The sequence below is a fragment of the Zonotrichia albicollis genome, chromosome 2, assembly GCF_047830755.1.
Source record: "Zonotrichia albicollis isolate bZonAlb1 chromosome 2, bZonAlb1.hap1, whole genome shotgun sequence".
NCBI lineage: Eukaryota > Metazoa > Chordata > Aves > Passeriformes > Passerellidae > Zonotrichia > Zonotrichia albicollis.
In genome coordinates, this window is record NC_133820.1 from 99,246,215 (window position 1) to 99,267,752 (window position 21,538).

Here is a 21,538-nt window from a genome sequence, read left to right on the forward strand (position 1 = left end):
ATCAATTCATTATATTAATGCCATCTGTCCCACAGCTATGATGTCAGACTTCTTTCTTCCTTCTTCATTAAGGCATAGTTCGTTTACACGAACTGCTGCTTAAGATACTTGCTGGAACACTTAACAGCTCCCTCATTTGTTTGCTAGTTTTATAGGCCTCTTGTGCTGGAGCAGAGGTACAACAGCTTGCAATGCAGGAAAAGAAAAGATAAAACTACCCCGCTGCGCAGATTTAGTCAATTTTCACTGGCTCTCGCACAGAAAACAAATTGCAACCCCTCACAAAGAGTTCTCTCTCTGCACTGGCAGCCCTGACAAATGCAGACAAAAATGAGTAAATCAGGCAACTTCACATCAGGAGGAAAAAAATGGCTACTGCTCCAACAGCTGCTATCATAATTAAGAACAGATTTCATCACTAAACTCTTGCTGGTTGTATCTGCAGCAAAACAAATACACAGATGTGGCACATTTGCATACTGAAAAATGTGTGCCATGTAACCGAAACAAATTTGCTTTTTCAGCTCTTAAATATTCACTTTTTAATATGAAACAATGGGGGTGGTTTGCATAATAATCCTCTGTCTTTGCTCATCAAATTCATTCAATCAGGATATGAAATATAATGCAACACTAATACCTAATAACTCCACATTTCAGTCATGCAATCCAATACCAAAATTTTTTATTATGTCCAATAAGATACAATTTTGAATTGCTTTCTGAACTGCCCTTGGGCACATCTATTTGTAAATGACATGCTTTAAAAGCAAGATAAAAAAGAGGAAAATGTGGCAATTACTTCCTTAAATCATGACAAGCACAAAATTTATTGCTCCTTCATTTATCCACACATTTTAAAATGTCACCTAGGATCATTTAGTGGAGAAGAAATGCAACCCTCTCAAAGTAAAAATGGTATAGCATCATGCCCTGTGAAAGCAGGGTGGGATTATTAATATAACAGTGACTGGACCCCCACAACTGCAGCATGTCTATCACAAGCTGCATATCTTGAGAGACTCTCTTACAACACAATAACTCTCCAGATTGTCTTCTCCTCACTCCAAAATCACTTCTTTCCTAGCTATGGCTATTTCATAGCTCAATAACCTCACTGGTTTTAGGCAAACTGTCATAGCAGTTTTTTGGAATTGTTTCCTGTCTGTAAATCTGTGATAATTACAAAAAGAATGTGACTATCAAGGTCTATAGATTGTTTAAGGAGCCAATCTGCAGATCTGATAATTTGAAGAACAGTTTTGCCTCAGCTGTAATTTAAGCCATTCAGTCATGCCACTATGCTTTCCCTAGTGAATACATTTGTTCAATTTAAATCCCTCTGTAGAATTAATTTGTTTATTTTAAGTATTGTTCAGGACTGGATGATTAAGTTGGAGCACAGTTTTTTCAGACAGAAGCACGCCTGATAAAAGAAGCCTGAATACAGCTCTTACTGTAGGTACTGTAACTGCTGTGTCCTCAGTCCTCCTCTTCTGGTGCTCATTCCAGAAGCTGATTCCCTGTGTACTGCAGGAGCTTGGATTTAAAATCTGCACATTTTAGTGATGCTCACCTTTAAGAGGAGGGCTTGGGGCTTGTAAAGTGTTCCTGCAGATACCTGCATGCACATTTTTGCATGCTTACAAAAAAAATGGTTATTGCTTGAGAACAAGTTCCTAGACAGTGGACACTATTATAAGGCAAATAATTAAACCAAAGCATAATGAATGTTGTTTCACAGAAGTATATAACTATCTGCAAATGTTAAATGGCAAGATCTTAACAGCAAAACAGAGCATAAAGAATTCAAATTAAATCTCCATTAACAAGGAGGGGGGCTACTCAGCCAGGAAAGCAAAGTGGTGCTAATATGTATATGCTTTTTTTCCATGTACAGCGAGTCTGTGTTGTGCAGGAAGAGCCTCCAGATGATACAAGAAACTCCATTTAACCTTCCAGCTGCCTCTACCACTCTCAGTCAGTGTGGCAGCACTGATGAGATGATTTGTGCAGCCCCAATGACATAAGATGAGCACTTTCTATTGCTGTTCTTGGAAATACAGAGCGCTGGCCATGCTTTCCACAGGCAGTGGGAGATAACCACAAGAAGGTAACAGTACCAGAAACCAAGGTCTCTTGAACCCAACAGGCACTGCATCAAATTGTGTCCTCTGGCACAGGACTAAATGATCCTGCACCAGCCAATCCTGGTTTTTTTCCTTGTCTTACTTGTCCCTTGAGCAAGGGAGATGAGAGGTGCCAAACTGTACGGATAGTGTTCTGTTTGAAGACATCTATAATGCCAATACTAGACCTTACACATTGATAAGCTGTCACTTAAAATAAGATGCACAAGTAGAAGATTCTGTATCTGCAACTTTGCATGAATAAAAAAAAGTGGCCAAATTAGGACTGCTGCAATCAAAGCTGCATCTGTTCCACAAAGAAAATTCTTAGCCATATTACAGTAAGCCCTGAGTTTGAACCATGAAATGCTTTTACAATGAAATTTGTTGGCCTGATGTCTTGAAATACACAGTTTTCCAGATCTGTGCATAACTTTATTATTTGTTCTTTCATAACAATATTTTCATCTCGAAGAATAGCTCTTAAAAGCAGGTTCTTAAAAGGAAAATGGTGAAGAAAAATTTAGATAAGCTTAAGGATATTTCCCATTTGTAATGGCAAACAACATATAGTAATATGCACGAAAAGAGAAAATAATATTTTTGGGGAGAAAACAATATCAGAAGGACCTGCTATATAAATCACCTATGTTTTTGTGTATCTCAGTTCTAGATGTGCAGTGCAAGTGACATAAGAGTATCAGCAAGAAGCCTATTTTTGCACACATCTGGATTCTGTTTTGGTTATCAAGTCCTCATTCCTGTTTGTCTGGCAGATGTTGTATGTACATTTTTAATATAAGTTTGCAGAGGTTTTCAAGGGAACTTGGGGCCATTGTTTCTTTTTTTTTTTTTAATCTTGTCTGTGGTTCACTTTATCATAAAGGTAATATCAGTCAGCTCTTCAAGAATTTTTCAGTTTCTTTTCTTTATTGTTTTCATTTTTAGGCAGTTATAAAAAAGATGAAAGAAGCAGCAAGCAATCAGCAAGTGTAGCAAAGGCTATACAATTGGTGAAATTGTTTTCCTTTATGTATTTAAAATTATTAATTTCTTAGGAACCAATAAACTAATCTCTGCAAAGCTACCTCCCCCTTACACTTAAGTACAGTATTTTTTGTTGCATTACAGCAAACAGGACTCAGCAAAAAAAAAAAAAAGGTTGGTTGGTTTTAATATTAAACAACTGAGATTAGCTCCAGGACACTTGTATAACTATTCCCTAATGCATTCTACATCAACAGCAGTGTGGGAATTGCTTTGTTTTTGAAGGACACAAGCTATGGGATTTGGGATATGTACAGTATAGATATATAATTTCATGCTGTTTGCATGAAAGTCAATGAAAGCTTAGTTCAAATGTAGTTTTACTAAACTTACTTACAAACTAAAATCCTCATGTTCTTAAAAATACAAGAGTGTCTACACTGGTTATCAGTGCCAAGCTTGCTTTGTCTGCAGGCAAAGAATTAAAGACCAGGGTGGAGGTATGGGCTTGTCTAATCTGAACATTTTCGTCAAGCCTCATAATTTATATGCATTTTGAAATCTGAAACAAATATTTTATTGCAAGTTATTGGGTCGGAGGTAGCCTTCAGTCACCAGGTACTGCTGTTATAATGGAAAAATGGCAGCATTAGTTTAATGTATTATAATAGCACAGGGTAATGATCCTTAGCTCAGTACTACTGAAATACCTTGACAACAGCAGTTGAAGTCAATGGGAGCATTGCAAGTGCATATAAAAGTGCAGTCTGCAGACCATTAGGCATAATTTCATCACATCTTTATTGGAATAAAAATTGCACTTAAGCTTCTGCTGTTGTGTTGGCAATTTAGAAACACTCTATTTGCCTACATGAATTTTACAAAGACCCTCTGTTAAAGCAGCGATTAAACTCCTGTTAGGGTGCATGGACACTGGAAACTTGCACCTAGTAAGAGACCAGCAAGTAAAGAGGCAAATGTTCAGTGTTGGTGGCATGAGACCAGTTTATACCTGTAGAGGCCTTGGTTACATGCAAATGAAACATGCCTATTGTGGAGGGATAGAATGTAAGAAAATAAAGATAGTGCAGAAGGTAGTCTCACACTTGAGGAGTTGCAGCTGTTCCAATCACCAAAGATGAGGAGGATTTTAATAGGCCACAGCTGTGTCCAATAAGAAGATGAGTGCTACAAAAGAGTGGGTTAGCTGGTGGAGAAGAGGGCTGGAGTTCGTTGGTTGTGCTGTGAGGAGATGCCCATGAGAAATCACCAAGAAGGTATGGAACTCTTGCAATAAGATGACAACAGTCTATCTTGAGCATTGATCTAGATACTGCATTTTCAGTATCAGCTCTGACACCCTGACAAAGAAGAGACTTTTGCAGAGATCTGCTTCCCCTTGAACAATTCCACAGGTTATTTTAAGTTTTCCTTACTTATTAGCAAAGAAATGAGATCTACACACAAACAGTCTCCTCACAAACCACATCTCTAAGGGTACACTGTGTGCTAACTTAGGTACTCATGTTTTTGCACAAGGTTTAAAAACAGATACAGCTTTACTAAGTTACCAGGTCTCCAAGGCAGTCACATAATTTATCACTGCCTCAATTGCATAGGGAGCGTGCCACCTGCTTGCTAACAGCAGAGGCTGCAGACATCCCAGGGAATTCCCAGCTGGGCATTGAGATGCATCCTGTCTCATCTCTGGGGGCAGGCTCTGGCTGGCACCAGACAGCCCTGTGCTGCCTTCCTCTCCACAGAAACCAGTGTATGTGTTTGTGGGCTGATGCATCTCATGAACCAGCTCTTGGTCTCCAAAACCAACATGGGCTCTGAAGCTTGCCATCCCTTTCCTGATGTTTCATTAGAAATATTTGTTTTACCAGAAACAAGGCAGAGAAAAACTTTAAGTAATTTACCATTTTTCTGAAGTCTAGCGGGAAATAATGGTTGCTAATTTACTAGATGACTTCTGTGAGAGGCAGCAAATAGAACAACATCCTGAAAGGTCTTAATAAAAAATGTGGCTTCAAAGAAAAACATCTTAACAAAATGCTTTGCATTACCAAATGCCAAGAAGGCAAAGGAAATTCCTCCACTAAACATCCTCGTGCCAATGTCAGAAGTCATGACAAGTCAAAATAAAAGAAAATTATGTGAAAGTAAAAGAAAAAGGCTTAGCTTTGTGTGGTCTCTGGAGGAAGGAGAAGGTAATTGTCAACATCTTTATCATCTGGACACCAGCTATTTCAACTATGCAAAAAGACAGGGCCCAGTGACCCCAGAATGAAGTACAGCACAAGGCCATTTGCTTGTCCCCACTACTCAGTGGAACTATTTTCCGTTTTTATATCTCAGTAACACAGTTGGGATGTGTAACACCTTCTGCCTTGAGTCTCAGCCAAATGATGCCAGCAGCTTGGAGTCACCAGAGCCTGGGCAACAATGCCACCTGTAGCACGGCCAGCCTTGCTGACTTGCTGTGAGAGGTAACCTACCTCCTGTGAGAAATTACCATTTGCAAGTCTGACATCAGCTCAGGAACAATTACATGCTGTGTGCAACAGGTCAGTTTTATTTTGGGGGAAAAAACACCCGACAAACTCACAGCTCAACTTTGTCTGGCTGATCTTGTAAGAGGCAAAATGAATCCATCAGAAGAGGGTTGTCCAAGCTCCTGAGCTTAGTGCTGCTTAGTGCTCACTGCAATTCTCTCATCTATATATAAGAACAAAACCAACAAAACATTACTAGAGGGCTGCCAGCTCCATGCACAGAAAGTCAAAAGCAGACTTGGTTATGTAGGGAGGCATCAGTTTCTTCTCACATTTGCAATATGTCATAGCAGTGAGGAAAAAATTGTAATTAGCACGAGCTCCACATCATTTGGTCTAGCACAGCCTACTCAATGCAAATGTCTTCATTTACTTCCTCCCCATGAAAGGCCTCGGGCTCACACTGGTGGTTCCCCTCCTGTCTTATTCTGCACAGCTGCTCTACTCCTTTCCACTGATCTCACACATGTGCCCGAGCCATCCAGCTCAATTCCTTCAATGTCCTGCACTTTTCTGGGACAGAAGCGTCCTTTTCGGCTCCAAAGAGTGTCCTTCATTACCCTTAAAGGAAATGCAGCAAGTCCTAACTATCTCCTGCCCCTTTGGAGCCCTTTAGTCAGTCTGCATTCTCCAGCAAATGGAGCACCAGACAAATTCCTCCTGTAACAGCTGGGCTGTGCTTTCAGCTACACCTTCTCCATCCCCTCCTCCTCACCACACTCTTCCTCCCAAGTGTGGTCTTTGCTCACCCTATTAAGACTTCCTCCTCCCAGCCACCATCCATGTTTTTCTATTTGGGTCCTTCTCTCAGCCTTGTCACTATCTCCTTTCTTCAGGTGCGATAGGTTAATTTACTTTCCAGGCTTCTGTTAACCTTTCCTCTGCCTTTCCAGGGCTGATAGGCTCTATCACAGGATACTTCTCGCTGTGTGCTTGTACAGCACCTTGCATAATGAATCCCAACCTCAGGCTTTTCAAAACATTATCACGAATTCAAGCTTCTTGTCAAACCCAACAGAAAACCACCCTGCTGTACATTTCCTGAAGAATAAGCAGGAAAGAAGAATATACAGAGCTGACCTGTTCTCACAGCTCTTTGCACCATCCTGCAGTGTCCCTCTATTCTGTGCATTTAACCCTCAGTTGTAATCATGCACCTCAAAAACCTACCTGAATCAGAACAGTCTAATTTTTAATCTGAGCATATCACGGTTTAATCAGAAAAATTTTGTGTGTGCCTATTACTTGTTATTTAATCTGTGAAATCCAGCCTATAAAACCTGTTGGTGTAAAGATAAGCACTTTATTTAATATCCAATTAAATGTGGTCACCAGAGAAATCACAGCTTATGCAACTTTATCAGAAAAAGATTAATCTATTTCAGGCTTAGCCCAAAATGTCATAAAAGAACTCATGAATTTAGATAGGAATCCACTTATTAGCCAAAGACATTTTCCTATTGAGTAAGAACAGTCTAAATTGCTGCCTATATTTATACTTGGTTCAATCAAATTTCTGTACTCGGTAGCTGTCATTGATTTTCAGGACAATTATCAAACAAAAATGATGAACAAACTGCAGGAACATTATAGAGTCTTTTTCAACTCCACAGTAATCATTAAAAAATGCACAGCCTGCTCATTGATAATGCTTTAACGGCTCACAGGGTGACATCATCAAATTAAAAAGTCAGTCACACCCGGAAGGCAGAAGATTTTCTTTTTAGCATTACAATTTACCATTTTAAAGTTAATTGTATTTCACTTGGTGTTTCAAAACACACAAGGCTGCACTGAAAGTTACTTTTTTCACATTGTGTCATAATGCCCAAACCCATGATTTTAGAATAAGGAGGCAAATAGTTGAACTTATTTCTTTAAATTAAGCAGACTTTCTTTCCCTGTCTAGAAACTGATATCCCTCAGTTCATTAGCTGAGTTTCCCACAGGGCCTACAAAGGCACATTTCATTTCTATACTGTTTGATTTGTCTAGCTGATTTATTTTAAAAGAAGTAGTCTATATTAAGATTATTAAATAATAGCTAAGTGGTATAATATTTCCATATTATTTATCTTCAGTAAGATATGTATTTCACAGTACAGAAAACTTGTTTAAAAAAAAATAGGTGTATAGGTTTATCAGTAGAAGTAGCAGAGCTGCAGTTAGTTGCTGGGGCACAGCAATTTTGGTTTTTGTCTACTGGGTCAACCTGAAGCAAAAGGTTCAAGTGCAATGGCTAAAAATCAATATTAAACAATGATGCTTAATGGCCTACTTAAAATTAGTTCAGTGATCCAACACCACTCTGCTGAGTGCAGAAATACCTATCTGTAGTCCATGCATAAAATGTATCATATAGAAAAGCTACAGGAGAGTAACTCACACCTGGCTACAGCAGATTTGCTGAACTGTATCTTCCCCTCCATGCTGTGAATTCTTTTGTGGTACTCTACAGATAAGGAGTTCATTTGCAAAGTTTGGCAAGGCCATCAATTTTGTATAAATTTCAAAAAAAATATAGGAAAATAATTTACATGGGCAGCATCTTCCTGTCACTGAATGGCAAACCTGAGCTTCTCAGAAAAGGTAGTGGATGTCCATTAGTTAGTTTAGCCCTTGCTTTGAATACACAAAAATTCAATATGAAGAAAACAGCAGCTTTTTTCTGAGAGCCATCTCATGGATGAGAAGATGGGAGTGGGACATGTGATCCAGCCCATTTCAAGAGAAATTAATTAGGCCTGCATTTGGGCGTAATTTAGAACAGACGAGAACGTTGCCTGGGCACCACACCCAAGAATCAAGAAGGTGGGGAGTGCTTCCTATACTGGTACTGTGCCAACCCCACAGGCCCCCAGATGCTGGCAGCAGCTCCAGAAGGGCAGATCCCTGTCCCAGCTCCTGCCTGGCCGCTGCCCTGGGCTGCAGGGAGCCACCAGCCCTCCCTGCCCAAGCTCACTCAGCTACAATGCCTTTGCTCAGCAGAGCTCTGCCAAGAAGTGGCAGCAGAAGGATTTGCTTCTCTGTGGACCTTCAAAGATTTGTGGCGGGTACTTTTTAGCTGAACTTCCTCTGTGGCAGCTCTTCATCCCGTGCTCTTTATATAGCAGCAATTAGCATATCTGAGAAATCCCCATTCGGCATGTTTTATGGTCTCTGCTCTGTACTGAGATAGTTCTGTAAGTTATGAGCAGAGATATGCCATAATTCCTAATGTACAACTGTCAGGAAATCACTCACGTAGATTTATTCACTGAACAGTTGGTGAGGAAACCAGTTCTGAAAAGGGAGCTAGAAACTTTAATTATACGAGAGAAAAAAATTACTCAAGCACCTCAGACTGGTCAAGAAGCTCCTTTGATGTGCTAAAGACATGACCTGAAATTAATAGATTAATGCACCGTAGTGTTTTGAGTTCAAATGCTGGCTTCTGCCCCGATTTTTATTCTGTATTACTATTGCTGACTTTCTTCAAAGTAATAATAATGTCAGAAAACAACCACAAGTGTTACATCTGCACTCTGGAACACAACAAAGGAAGATTGAAGACAAAAGACCATCTTCCCTCAAGCAATATCTTCTTGACCAAAGGAAGTTCATGCAATGTAGAATAGAAATATTCCTCCCTGTCAAACCCTGGTCTTGCTACCACTGAATGCAATGGCAAACCCCCTATTAATTTCCAGTGGAGGATGTGCAGTGAATAACTCAGATGGAAGTGGTAAACCATAAGTGACATAATCACTCAGGAACTGTCTCTGCCTCAAGTGACCTAAATGACAGGAAGAAATACAGTGAGAAACAATAATTTGAGTTTAGTAAGAAGTCCTTAGTTATGTTTCTGTGTTTACTTTCATCTTACAGAAGAGCTTCAAGTGCCACTCTGTATGGGGTCAGCTGTGGCACAGGCATCAGAACACAGAACTGGGGGTTTGGTCTCTGTACTTCGGCACTCAGCTTTGCCACCAAGACAACCTGGCTCTGCTTCCTCTGGGCCTGTGGCCAGCCATGACTGCCCAGCCTTGCTCTGGGAATGGAGTAAGGTGCACGATCCAGGTGTGCCATCCTGTCCTCTAGCAGCCTCTCACATAATTTTCTATCTGATCCCTCCACTGGGACCACCAGCAAGTGGGGCCAAGGGAAGCAGGCCTGTTCTGGCAGCAGCAGCATCACAGAAGGTGTCCCCATCTGCCTTCACCTCAGCTAATCCCTTTTGCAACCAGATTCAAAATATTGTTTTCAGAGTTGCCATTAAAGCTTATGAAGAGCTTTGAAACTTCTGAATGCAATAGATTACAGTAGTAAAAAACACAGATTTTTTTGTTTATTGATAAGAATGCAGCTGTGTATGATCAGAAGCTATATTCCCTATGCTTGGGGGTGGTGGGAAAAAAAGGACCTGCTGTGTTTCAGATGTCAGCTCTTTGTAGAAGTTGTTCACAGATATTTAGATACCCTGTTTGAGCATGAAGTTTTGCCTCTTCCACCTTCCACAGGAGCTATGTGTACCCACAAGCCCAGATTTGTGCCTTTTGCAGTACTGCTTATGGGGGCAAAACAGGTAATGCATTTTCCTCCCGAGATAGTGACTGCACATCTATGAAGGCAGTGATGCCCCACTGTCTAAATTTTTCTTCTCGTGGGAGAGGACAAGCTTCTTTGGAAATGACCACAACCATGAAGTTTGATTCTTTTTCAGGGATGTAGTCTGGACATAGGTCCATTCCTACCTGAGAGCAGAAACTGCATGGGAAGGAATGCTGTCCTAAGGCTTCCTCATGGGAACAATAACACTACAGAAAAGCAATAACATTTTGGACCCTGCTCAGCCATCTCTAAGCTACTGAAAGATCTTGCATGCAGACCTTATCATAAATTATGATTGCTGCTTATGGTATTTTTCAAACTGTCTCACATTGCACTTGATCCTCCCATGAGGACAAAAATTTAGACCATGACTAACTCCTTTTCGGTGAGTTTCCCAAAGCATAATTTCATTCTTTTCAGTTTCCCACACAATTCTTTTCTCAGATTCCTTCACTGTTATAGAACCCAGTTCATTTTTATGTCCTCTCTATCTATGTATTTTTAACTCTTCCTGCATGCTAAACATTAATGATTTAGTGCAAGGAAGACAATTCATCATCTGCTAATGGCATTTTCCCAACTGTCCTTCTCACAGTGCACTTGGTCCTTCATCCCATGCCTTTTTTCTAGACTTCTGGTCTGGACTGCTACTTCCATGAAATCAGAAATTAACCAGCTAATAGGTTTGATTGTATCACATGTCTCTGGTAATATGCTTTCTTATATCAGATGTCCCTGAGATTGTAATTAAAATCAGAAAAGGCCTCTTGGAAAATAATTCACAACATGGTCATTATAAACACTTTGTATGAATATTTAGTTTGATTGCATTTGTGATCAAGAATCTCACAGCTGTCTTCCCCTTTTCTGCCTCAGATCTCAAAGTTTCAGCAGTCACAGGAAGTTGTACATACCTGTGTATTCGACTGTAGTTGTACAACTACCTTTAAAAAAATGAAAGATTTGATTAGCAATAGATTATGCTGCTGATATTTGAATGCTAATAATCGTTTGCATGTGCAAGAAAAAAAATCACCTTCAATATCTCATTTCAAAGAAATTAATCTTCCGTCCCATCTCCCCTTAAACATCTGTTAGTTATAAGAGCTAACAAGAAATGCTCTTGGTTTTCCTTTCTTTCTAGTTACATAAGCTTCCCTTACAGCCATTTGCAGTAAATGCAGAGGAGTATGAATAGCAATTTTTGGTTCTGAGGGAAGATGCTGGTTCTCAGTATTCCTGACCTGTTGGCTCACTGGCTTGAATTATTTTTGTATATTTATCTTCTGAATAAAATGTGGTGAAAAGCAACTTCACATCATGCCTTCATTTCTCAGAGAAACTTGCTGGTGGGAAGGGAAGAAAGTGGGAAATGTATGAGGGAATTTTGGAAAGGAAATACTTGCCCTAAACCATGTAAGGGGCAGCCTCAGCCTTTCTGGCATGCTGGTTTTGACCCATGAAATAAAAAAGGTACCATATTTCAGAACATGCAACTGTTATATATGAAACACAATTAAGAGATTTGGAACTACATGAATATATAATGTACACATTTCTTTACAGATGCATTTTTCTCCAGACAGCCCGGTGCCTGCTTTAATTTGGAAGTTATCCATTTTCATACAACGTTAACCAAGAGTGACAGGAAATCAGATGCTTATATTATATATCTTTTCTGAACTTGAAAAAAAAACCCCACCCTCCTGTTGATTACTTTTCTAGGAAGCTATTTTGTGATACCACAGGGATAGATCTTCCATATTCATAAGTGGTGCAGAAATGAAAACTTTACAACACACAGTGTGAATAGAGTATGCAACATGCAGATATTTAAAAGTATATTTGTCTTCATTTATTGGTATGTGAATATGTGACCAAAACAAAGAATTTAACTGCTTCTGGCCTGATTGGATGAATTGACAGTTGCTGGAGATCTGAACTCTTTAACCTTACACATCAAGCGGCACATATCCATTATTTATTTAGCTGGAATTAACAGTGATCTGTGAAGCTCACTGTATTTTCCTTGAGTTCTCTTGCTCATCAGTCATATCTGACCCCTGTGAGTAAGTTCAGTGGTAGCACTTTCATGTCATTCTGATTCATGAAAGACTGGGAAACTACAGAACAAAGAAGTTAAACAATTTTCATGGATTTTTTAAAAATTTAAAATATCCCAAACTACCTTTACATCCTACATGATCCCTTACAGACTGTGAAGGTGAAGAGTAGACAGAAATGTCCTGCCTTGCTATAATTATTGGAAAGAAGGATGTGAGGTGGTATTAACTCTACAGAAGCAGCAAGGGCTTGGACTCCTCACCTGACAGAACACTCCAGTGCTGGGCAAGGGGATGTCTGGGAAATAGAGTCCCCATCCAAGTATTTCACTGGTAATCTGAACTCCACAGCAAGCCCACCCTTGCTCTCCCTGTGTACCTCGACCCTCTCTTTTGTTTAAGAAGCCCTGAACCAGATGGGGAGAAGACGCTCAGCCAGAGCTCCAGGTGGAGGGCAGTTTCTGTGCTGGTGGGAGCGCTGTGCTCCAGCACACAGCTCCTGCAGCCACATCCAGAAGAGCTGCTTTCTCCAGCTGCTGAATACCTTCCAGGCCTGGGAGCAGGCCATGCTAATGGGGCCAGAGGTGGAAAAGTGATAGCAATACCGTGTATCTTTTCAGGCACATTTTACAAAGAACATCTATTAGACTACTTTGTTTCTGGTCAGGACGACTTTTATTACATGCAGTTATCATCATAAGCACTACAATGGATTAAAAAAAATCAGACAAAATGTGCAATTAAAATCTGGGGTTTGTAATTCCAGAAATCTTATTTCCTTCATCAATAACTTTAGTGCTTACCACAGGGAACTAAAGAAGCAATTAAACATGGTTGTGGACATTTTTATGCATGCACTCTTGTATCAGCTCCAGAGCTGATTCATAAACCAAGCCATCCACTCGAGGAGGGCAGGGAGGGGCAGTTAAAAACTAAAAGGCAAGACAAGTTTCTCACAATTAATCATATTCTTACATCCACTGAGCTTTCCTTACTCCAAAAGTGGCTACTTTTCCAACTTCAGAAAAGATGGAAAGACCAGTTTTATCACAGGGAGGATCTGACCTATGAGAGACCCAAATTAACTGCTCAAGTATGTTTTCAATAATTAGAAAACAGCAATCTCAGGGAAAACTTGCAAAAAAAACCATGTGCAAACATTAAGGAATATCCTTGAAAATCGTAAATTTACATCTAATTTCAAGATATTTTTCTCTGATCATAATCATCTTACCAATAAAAAACAAAGAGGAACAAGTGATTCACCATAGCAACAGACGGCACATACTATATGGTAATCAATCCATACAGAAAACTTTAGAGGTTATTATTCTATTAAATTCTTTACTTTCAAAAACCTATAGATAAGTTTAGCTAGTGCTGTCCCAGGAAAAAAATATACTGACAACTAATTCAAAAGAGAAAGGAATTTGTTTCAATGAGGGTAGGAACAGTAAATTTAGGGATCTCTAAAAGTAAAGTAAAGGTGTCTAAATGGCATTTCCATTCTACAAGAGCTGTCATGGAAGCATAACCAGAGAAATTAGGCCCACTGTGTTCACTGAAGCTGCCCTCACACACAGTTGTTGAGTGCCTTGGAGACTGCAGAAGGTGAGAAAGGCAAAGGCTTGTGTCATGATTTGAAAGCTATAAAAATAAAAAAAACAAAATTTCACATTGTGGTCTCCCCTGTGTTTGTTAAGAGCATTTCCAATACCACTCTATTTAATACACTCTTTCTTCACAGTCCTACTCCGTTGAACTCTGCTACATAAATACAGGCAGTAACACACAGCCCTCCCACAGACACACTTGAAGGTCCTGAGTAACTCACCACTAGCAGGGATCTCTGCACCACACTGCTCTTGTTGTGCAGTTCTTCCTGTTTAACGTGGGAAAACATTCTTTATTTGTGGGGAAGGTCAGTGCTACCATTACAGGGATGAATTGATCTGTGTCTCCTTGTAAATGCAGCACGAACATCTGGGAAAGAAAACATCTACAACTGCCTCATACTTACAAGTACTCAAGTGCTGTGATTGCTAACTGGCTTCTCAAGCACTGCAATTCTTCAATGAAGTCAATAAATGGTAGAGGAGTATCAACACACTTAATTCTGTGCTTATGTCTCCAGCCTCTTCGGGTGCATCCTGAAACGGTGCCGGAAGAAGTCTGGACCCTTTAGCTAATGCATTCAATCCCTCCCTCCCTTTTCATCTAAAAGCATCTTAGACTGGCTTTTATTTTCATTTCTGCCTTTCTGGGCCAGAATTAAACACCCTGGGATGTAGGGAAGAAAAGCCTGAATTCTACTCTTACTCCTGCAACGCTTTAACAGGCTCCACCACAGCCAGGGGGATGTGGTGCTGTGCCTCTGAGGAAAAACACTTACTCAGATCTCCTCAAACCCTTTTCCTTCCTCATGACATACTGTTTCCCCTCTACAGTCCTAGAGATCCAGATATGTGGGATTTCCAGATGAAGTCATGATAATGACTATATTCCCTATTTAGTTTTCACGGACCTTCTGTTCTCAAATGAAATGTAGCAGCACATGAACTTGCATCTTCAGTTTTAAACTGGGATGGAACTGCTTATTATACATGCGTCTCCTTCAAAGAGACTGATTTTGACCAAATTATCAACACTGAGGCCAAATTGTAGTTTTTTGAGACAGAGAAAAGAGTTATGGGGTGGTTTTGCTTTCCATTAATATGTGGGGATAGAGCTGATAGGCAAAAAAGAGATTGCAGATTCAAAGGACACTTGCTAGAGTGTGTGCCAGATGCTGATAGCTATATATAGCCGCTCAAAGGAGAGTGACTGCAGAGAGTGTCTTACCCAGGAAATAGGAATTTGCCAGAGTAAGAACAGGGCAAAAATAAAAACAATTTTAAAAAAAGGAAAAAAAACCCCAACCCCAAACTCAGTCTTTAATCTATGGTGCATTACTTCTGCTGCAGAAGTTGTGTAAGTATTCTGTGAAGTGAATAAGAAAGAATATGTCCTCATGATGACCTTACCTACATTTCACATAAATGTGTTTCCAAATTTAACAAAACCAAATCTTCCTTTTCACCATTAGACTCATAGTCATTCTTGAATACAGCCTCTATTTCTTTGCTCCATAACCCTTAAGAGAAGTAAGCAAAGGACAATAGATAAGGCTTCTTCAATGTAATAAAAAAGCAGCATGCAGCCTATGAGATGAAATTCAAAACTAGAACTTGGATATAAAGACCATGATTAGGCACCCTATGTTTTTCTGATTGTTTCACTCAAGAACATTTTAGAAAAGAGAGGCACTTGATTTCCCTGCCTCTTTTCCTCTGTCAAAATTTGCTTCCCTTTTATCCAATACAGTGGGATTTTACCTACAGCAATATAATTTCTAAGTAGTTCAAAATGTGAAATACCAGCACTTGAGATGATGAGCTATCATTTCTACAGAGCAGTATGGTAATTTTGGAATGACCAGGAGGTGGGGTATGGATTCTAGTTAACACTGATGAACCTGGCTACTAAAGATTAAATTCCCAAATGAGTAAATGCTACCTTTCTACACACAGGTCTATCCAAATTATTCTCATTAAAACAATTTTAAAAATTTATAAGCTTCACTCTGTGTCAAGTCTATTGAAGATTTTCCAAAACTGATTAAAAATATAAAATGAGTTATTGAACTGCATTAAAAATCAACCTTTTTCATGTATTGAAAAGTAATGGTCTGTAATTCATATTTAAGAGATCTTATTTCAAGTGAATAATAATTGTACGGCGGCCAACTCTGCGCCCTGTTTCTCTGAAAACCTCATGGAATGTACGGAAGAGGGTTTTGTATCCTGCTGCTCACACACACACACACTTTGTGTGACACTGCTGCTTATTCTCCAGTCCTTACAGGGAAGCTTAACTTTGTTTCATTATGTGTTTATTTTTCCACTGACAGTTCTTTCAAACTGGTGAACACAAATGGAAGTGCACAGGTATCACAGAATGGTTTGAGTTTGAGTGGATGTTAAGATAATCTAACTTCAACCCCAGTACCGTAGTCAGGGACACTTTCCATTAGACCACATTGCACATTGCCCCATCCAACCTGGCCTTGAACACTTCCAGAGATGGGGCATCCACAGCTTCTCTGAGCAACCCTGTCTAGTGTTTCACCACCCTCAGAGTAAAGAATTCTTCCTAATATCTAACCTGAACCTACCCTCTTTCAGATTCAGGTCATTACCTCTTGTCCTGTAACTACATGCCCTTGGAAAAAGTCTCTCCCCAGCTTTCTTGCAGCTCCCTTTATTAGGTCCTGGGACCATAAGATCTCGCTGGAGTCTTCCTTCTCCAGGCTGAACAGCCCCAACTCTCCCAGCCTGCCTTCACAGGAGAGGTGCTCCAGCCCTCTGGTCAGCTCAGTGTCCCTCCTCTGGACCTGCTCCAGCAGGTCCCCATCCTTCTTGGGCTGGGGGCCCAGAACCCATGTTAGATAAACCGATAAGACTCTGGCAAGGGGAAATACTGAGTAAGGGGAGGGAAAACCTCAGCAACAATACAGGCTGGGTGCTAACTGGCTGGACATGAGCTCTTCAGTGAAGGACCTGGGGGTTCTGGTGGACAGCAAGCTGCCCAGAGCCAGGAAGGCCTCCCAGCACTGCCTACACGAACCCTAGAGCACAGTGACTGCCCTGCCAGCCCTTCTCAGCCACACACCTTTTGTTTTAGCAGACACAGAGCTTCATTTCACTACCAGCATTTCAGATACCCTACCCCAAGCCCTCTGTCCCTCTCCTTTCCTGGCTGCTCTTAAACAGCTTTCTGCCACTCTCATTTCTGTTTCCATGTAGCTTCCAGACACTGCTGCAGCCTCCTTGTCAGCCTGCTTTCCCTCGCAGTCATCCTATATGACATCTCAGCTCTTCCTACAGCCACTGGGGATACCAGGTCTGTCCTGGCCAACACCTTTAGCCTCACTGAACAACAGAGGCCTCATTTTGCCTGCAAACATTCACAGGACCATGGCAGCTTTTGTGCTGCAAGCAGCTTAAAACCTCTGGCCCTAAGGGGGGATGGCAAACATTTGATGTAAAGGAGAAAATTTATGAGTTTAATAGCAGAAATTTTTTAAAAGGATGGGAATTCTTACACAACTCTACTAGAAGATTTATGATACAAATAATAGAAATGGAAAAACATTTTGAAATTAAAAGAAGTCCAACTGAAAATCAAAAAGTGGGTGGATTAGGCAACACTAAATAAAAAACTTTCAGTCTTGGTCAATATTTCTCCCTGTAGCAATACCAGTGGGTTACCAGTTTCAGCTTGTGCCACTTGGGATGGAAAAAGTTAGAACAAAGAAAATATCAGGATAAGTGAAAAATAGCTGATCCGTTGTCCTTCATTGATTTTTCAGATCTAAACATTGTTGTTTATTAGCTCCAGTTTCAAACCCCAACACCCATAGTACCTACTATTTTTCTTCTTAGAAATTTGTCCATAAATTTTCATAAAATCTTTTTTAAACCACCAGACACTGCTTTTGGTCCACCTCCTTCAACTTCAGTTGAATGTTTATATTCTGTTATCTAATACTGTTTTATTAACACTGCATCACATAAAATCTGTGAGAAATTGATGAACATTTTAGTAGGTACCCTGCAGTCCACTCTCTCCTACTATAGTCTACATTGCCATCAGTATCTAAACAAGCTAGTTTAAGGTGATCTCAGCTGTCTTTCCTCATCTAGAAACTGCAGTATAAACTTATGCTTATGCAGCAGCATGGATTGCATACAACAAATTAAATCTTTCTTTCCGGAGGTAAACGAATTTGGAATGCAAATGGTAAATCCGGAGTTTCAGACAAACAAATGATTGCCTATCAGAACTTCTTTCCATACTAGTCCTTAGAGTATTGCCTGCATGTAGAGGGGGGAAATTTGAACGAGTCAGATAATTGCCACAGACATCTTTAATTCTAACAACGCTTTCCACTTGCAGATAGAAGCACAAGTATGAAAGGGGTAATAACAGCTAAATGGATATTACTATCTGCTGTTACCTGATCTATCTGCACAATTACAGCACTTTGTGAATGTAAATTTGCTTATAAGATCTAGCTTAAGAGCCTAAAACAACCCCTTTTCAGGGACAACATATCACCTACATGTTGTTTGGAACTGATGGAACTTTCACTTAGAGAAAAGTCACAGAAATAATTGCTTCCAGAGAGATTTCTTTCCCAAACCAAACCCAAGGGGAATACAAGAGTCAACTCCATTTCTGAAAAGCAGGCATTAAGAGGCCAGAGAACTCCACCAAAAATTAGATTTTTCCTCTCCTTTAACAATGCCAGAAACAAAATTTTAAGACTTAAAACATCTCAAGACACACCACAGCTGTCAAAAAAGAGTAAACAATCATTGCTTCTTCTCTGAGAAAGTCACAGTGATTCAGTCTAATAGAGTCCTATAGTCCTATAAATACTATAAATTGTTGAATTCATGGGAGATCTACCAATTTTCACAAGAGGATGATGTGACCATCTTTGTATTGGCATAGAGGCCTGTGAATACATGCTTGAATAAAAAAACCCACCCTTTATTCTGCCAAAACAAATCAATTCCTTCCCATCAAAACAGACCAAATAGTCAAAAACAATCACAGTCAAAGTGGTAAAGCAAAGTGTCCTCCTGGCATAAGAGGAATGTGAACTACATTAATATACAGTAAGTCCAAGCAGACATATTTTATATCTATTGTTGATAAATAAAAGTTGTCTAAAAGCTTTGTCAGACACATTCTCATACTTGTAGTGGGGGTCAACCCACTACACCAGGTTTCTACAGATGGAAATTCTTTAAGAAGGAAACCTCAGTCTTCTCATAAATTGGCTTGAAACACAAACAGATAATATTAACTAAAAGGAGAGTCTCATTGCTCTATTTTCATCTATTCCACAGATTTCATATTGTGTAAGTAATTTATTTAGATTGTGAAACTACTTTGACATTGAGGATGGCAGAACTATTTCTGGTCACATTCACTTCATTTAATCTTTGCCAAAGAGAAAGAAATCAATGAAATATGAACAGCAAGAAGCAATACACCTGCCAAAAAAAATCCACATTTTATAAATGAGCACTCTGGAAAGAGTCAGTGAAATAATATATACTACTGGAAAATGTGCCAGAGTAGGAAGTGTTCTGGTCCTGAACACAAAGAGCATTTTGGTGTTGAGATACCTTTAAATTGCTGTGAGGCTGCTATTTGCAATACACTATATCAATGTCACCAAAAATATCAATATGCAAACCAATATGTTAAAAATATACAAAGAGACAGGTGCAATAAGACATCATCCATCCATCCATCCATCCGTCCGTCCATCCATCCATCCATCCATGGGGGTATGTCATAAGAAATATGAAAACACTTACCTCCTCTTGCTTAGGAATGCTGAACTTGGTGATCTTTGACTTGGTCCTGGCCGAATCAGGCTTGCTGGAAGGCACTCCCCGATATGACTTGGTTGTCTCTGCTGGTAACTTCAGCTTTGGAGACTCATCTGGAGCCTGGTCCTGACCGTCCATTGGCCTTACATAGGCTGTTGGCTTCTGCTGACCCAGACAGGGCTTTGAAGCAAGAGAGGGTGGGAAGTTTTGGACGCAGTGCCCCCCACCATGCTTTGCTGGCCTCTCTTGGACTTTGGTTCCTCCTTCTGAGCTACAGCTGAGCTTCGCTGCCTGCTGGACTCTATTGGTGTTGTCTCCTAATGTGGCCCTCAGTGAGCTTTGCTGGGCAGTATTGGAGGAGGAGGAGGAAGAGGAGGTGGAGGAGGAAGAGGAAGAAGAGGAGGAGGAAGAGGAGGAGGTGGGACTCGATGCATAGTGTTTTAGTTTCTCCAAACTGGATTTTTGGCTGGCCAGTTTGAAGTCACCCTTGTGTGACTCCAGCGACCGGTGTCCGTGTTTGCTCGCTCTCTGCTGGCCATCTGAAGTGGCATTATGCCCAGCCTTCTGCCAGCCCATTGTGGTACTCTTGCTCTGCTGGGCTGCTAGGGATGCTGGTGTGGAAGAAGTAGTGCTGGAAATAGGAGGAGGAGGTGGTGGTCTCGAGTCTGAGATAAGGTGTTCATCGGTCTTGGGGAGAGATGTCTGAGGAACCCCAGGTTTTGGAACCCCAACGAGATGGCTCTGGTTTGACCGGTCAGTTAACAAGTCTTTCATTTCATCATAGTTGCCCAAAGTATTCTGGATGCGATTGGAAAGCTCATCCCCCTTGTTAGTCTGCAAAACAAAAATCGAGTGTTCTGCTACAGTCAACATAAGAAAAACAAAATTCCCTGCATGCTTCTGCTCAAATCCTTACTGAAGTAAGACTGCCTTATTCAGCAGCAGCGTTGAGGGATGAAATCGAAAATCCTTATTGTCTCTGAAGACACTTGTCAACATCTTAAATCTACCCTGAACTGGAAAAGCTATAAAGAGCCTTGGAGTATATAAAAAAAGAAATCTATCACAGATATCACACTGTAGTTAAAGTATATTACCTGGAAACTGGAAAATTTATTATTGCAACTGCACAGAATGGTTTGGATTAAATCTGACCAAGATAAAACTTTTCCTGTAGCCCAGTGCAAGCTCTCCTTCAGTCATGAATGAAAACACTGCATTCCCAATTTCTTCCTCTGCCTGCCTAAGTTTTCATAACCATCTGGGAGGCCACACAACATCCCATGCAAGCTCTGAATGAATTTGTCAGTCTAAGCCAGCCAAATGCTCTGAGGTGACTTGAAAACAGCTTGTGGGAAATGAGAAAAGTACAGATTATGTCCCTTCTTTAACAATGCTCTGACAGGGTGCTCATTCCAGGGCACTCTTCTCTTGTAAAAAAAAAAAAAAGGTGAACAGAACCCTTGCCAAATTCTTCACATTTCTCAGTGCTTGCTGTGCATAGCAGGGGAATACAGCCACCCTTCCTCCCCTTCAAGATTAATTATTTTCTTAAAAATGATCCACTTACTTCCTGACGGAAAAGGCAGAAGTTTCACAAAGAAATAAAACAAGCAAACAAAACATGCTGGAAAAGATTGAAAATTCTTGCTTTAAAAAGCCACTGTAAGCAAAAGGGTATATCATTAGCATTTTTAGAGCAGAGATTTTTTGAGTCCTGCCAAGATTCAGGCGTGTGATGTCCTTTGCTTTACGTTTTC

General features: G+C 40.2%; 1 protein-coding gene across 2 annotated transcripts in view; it reads right to left on the reverse strand.

Annotated features, from left to right (window-relative positions):
• AFF3 (ALF transcription elongation factor 3) overlaps positions 1-21,538 on the reverse strand; it is a 325,784-nt gene that overhangs the window by 250,877 nt on the left and 53,369 nt on the right. For both annotated transcript variants that reach the window (XM_074535783.1, XM_074535782.1), the window contains exon 3: positions 19,764-20,612. In XM_074535783.1, the coding sequence (XP_074391884.1) occupies positions 19,764-20,612 (849 nt within the window). The remainder of the gene's footprint in view (positions 1-19,763; positions 20,613-21,538) is intronic.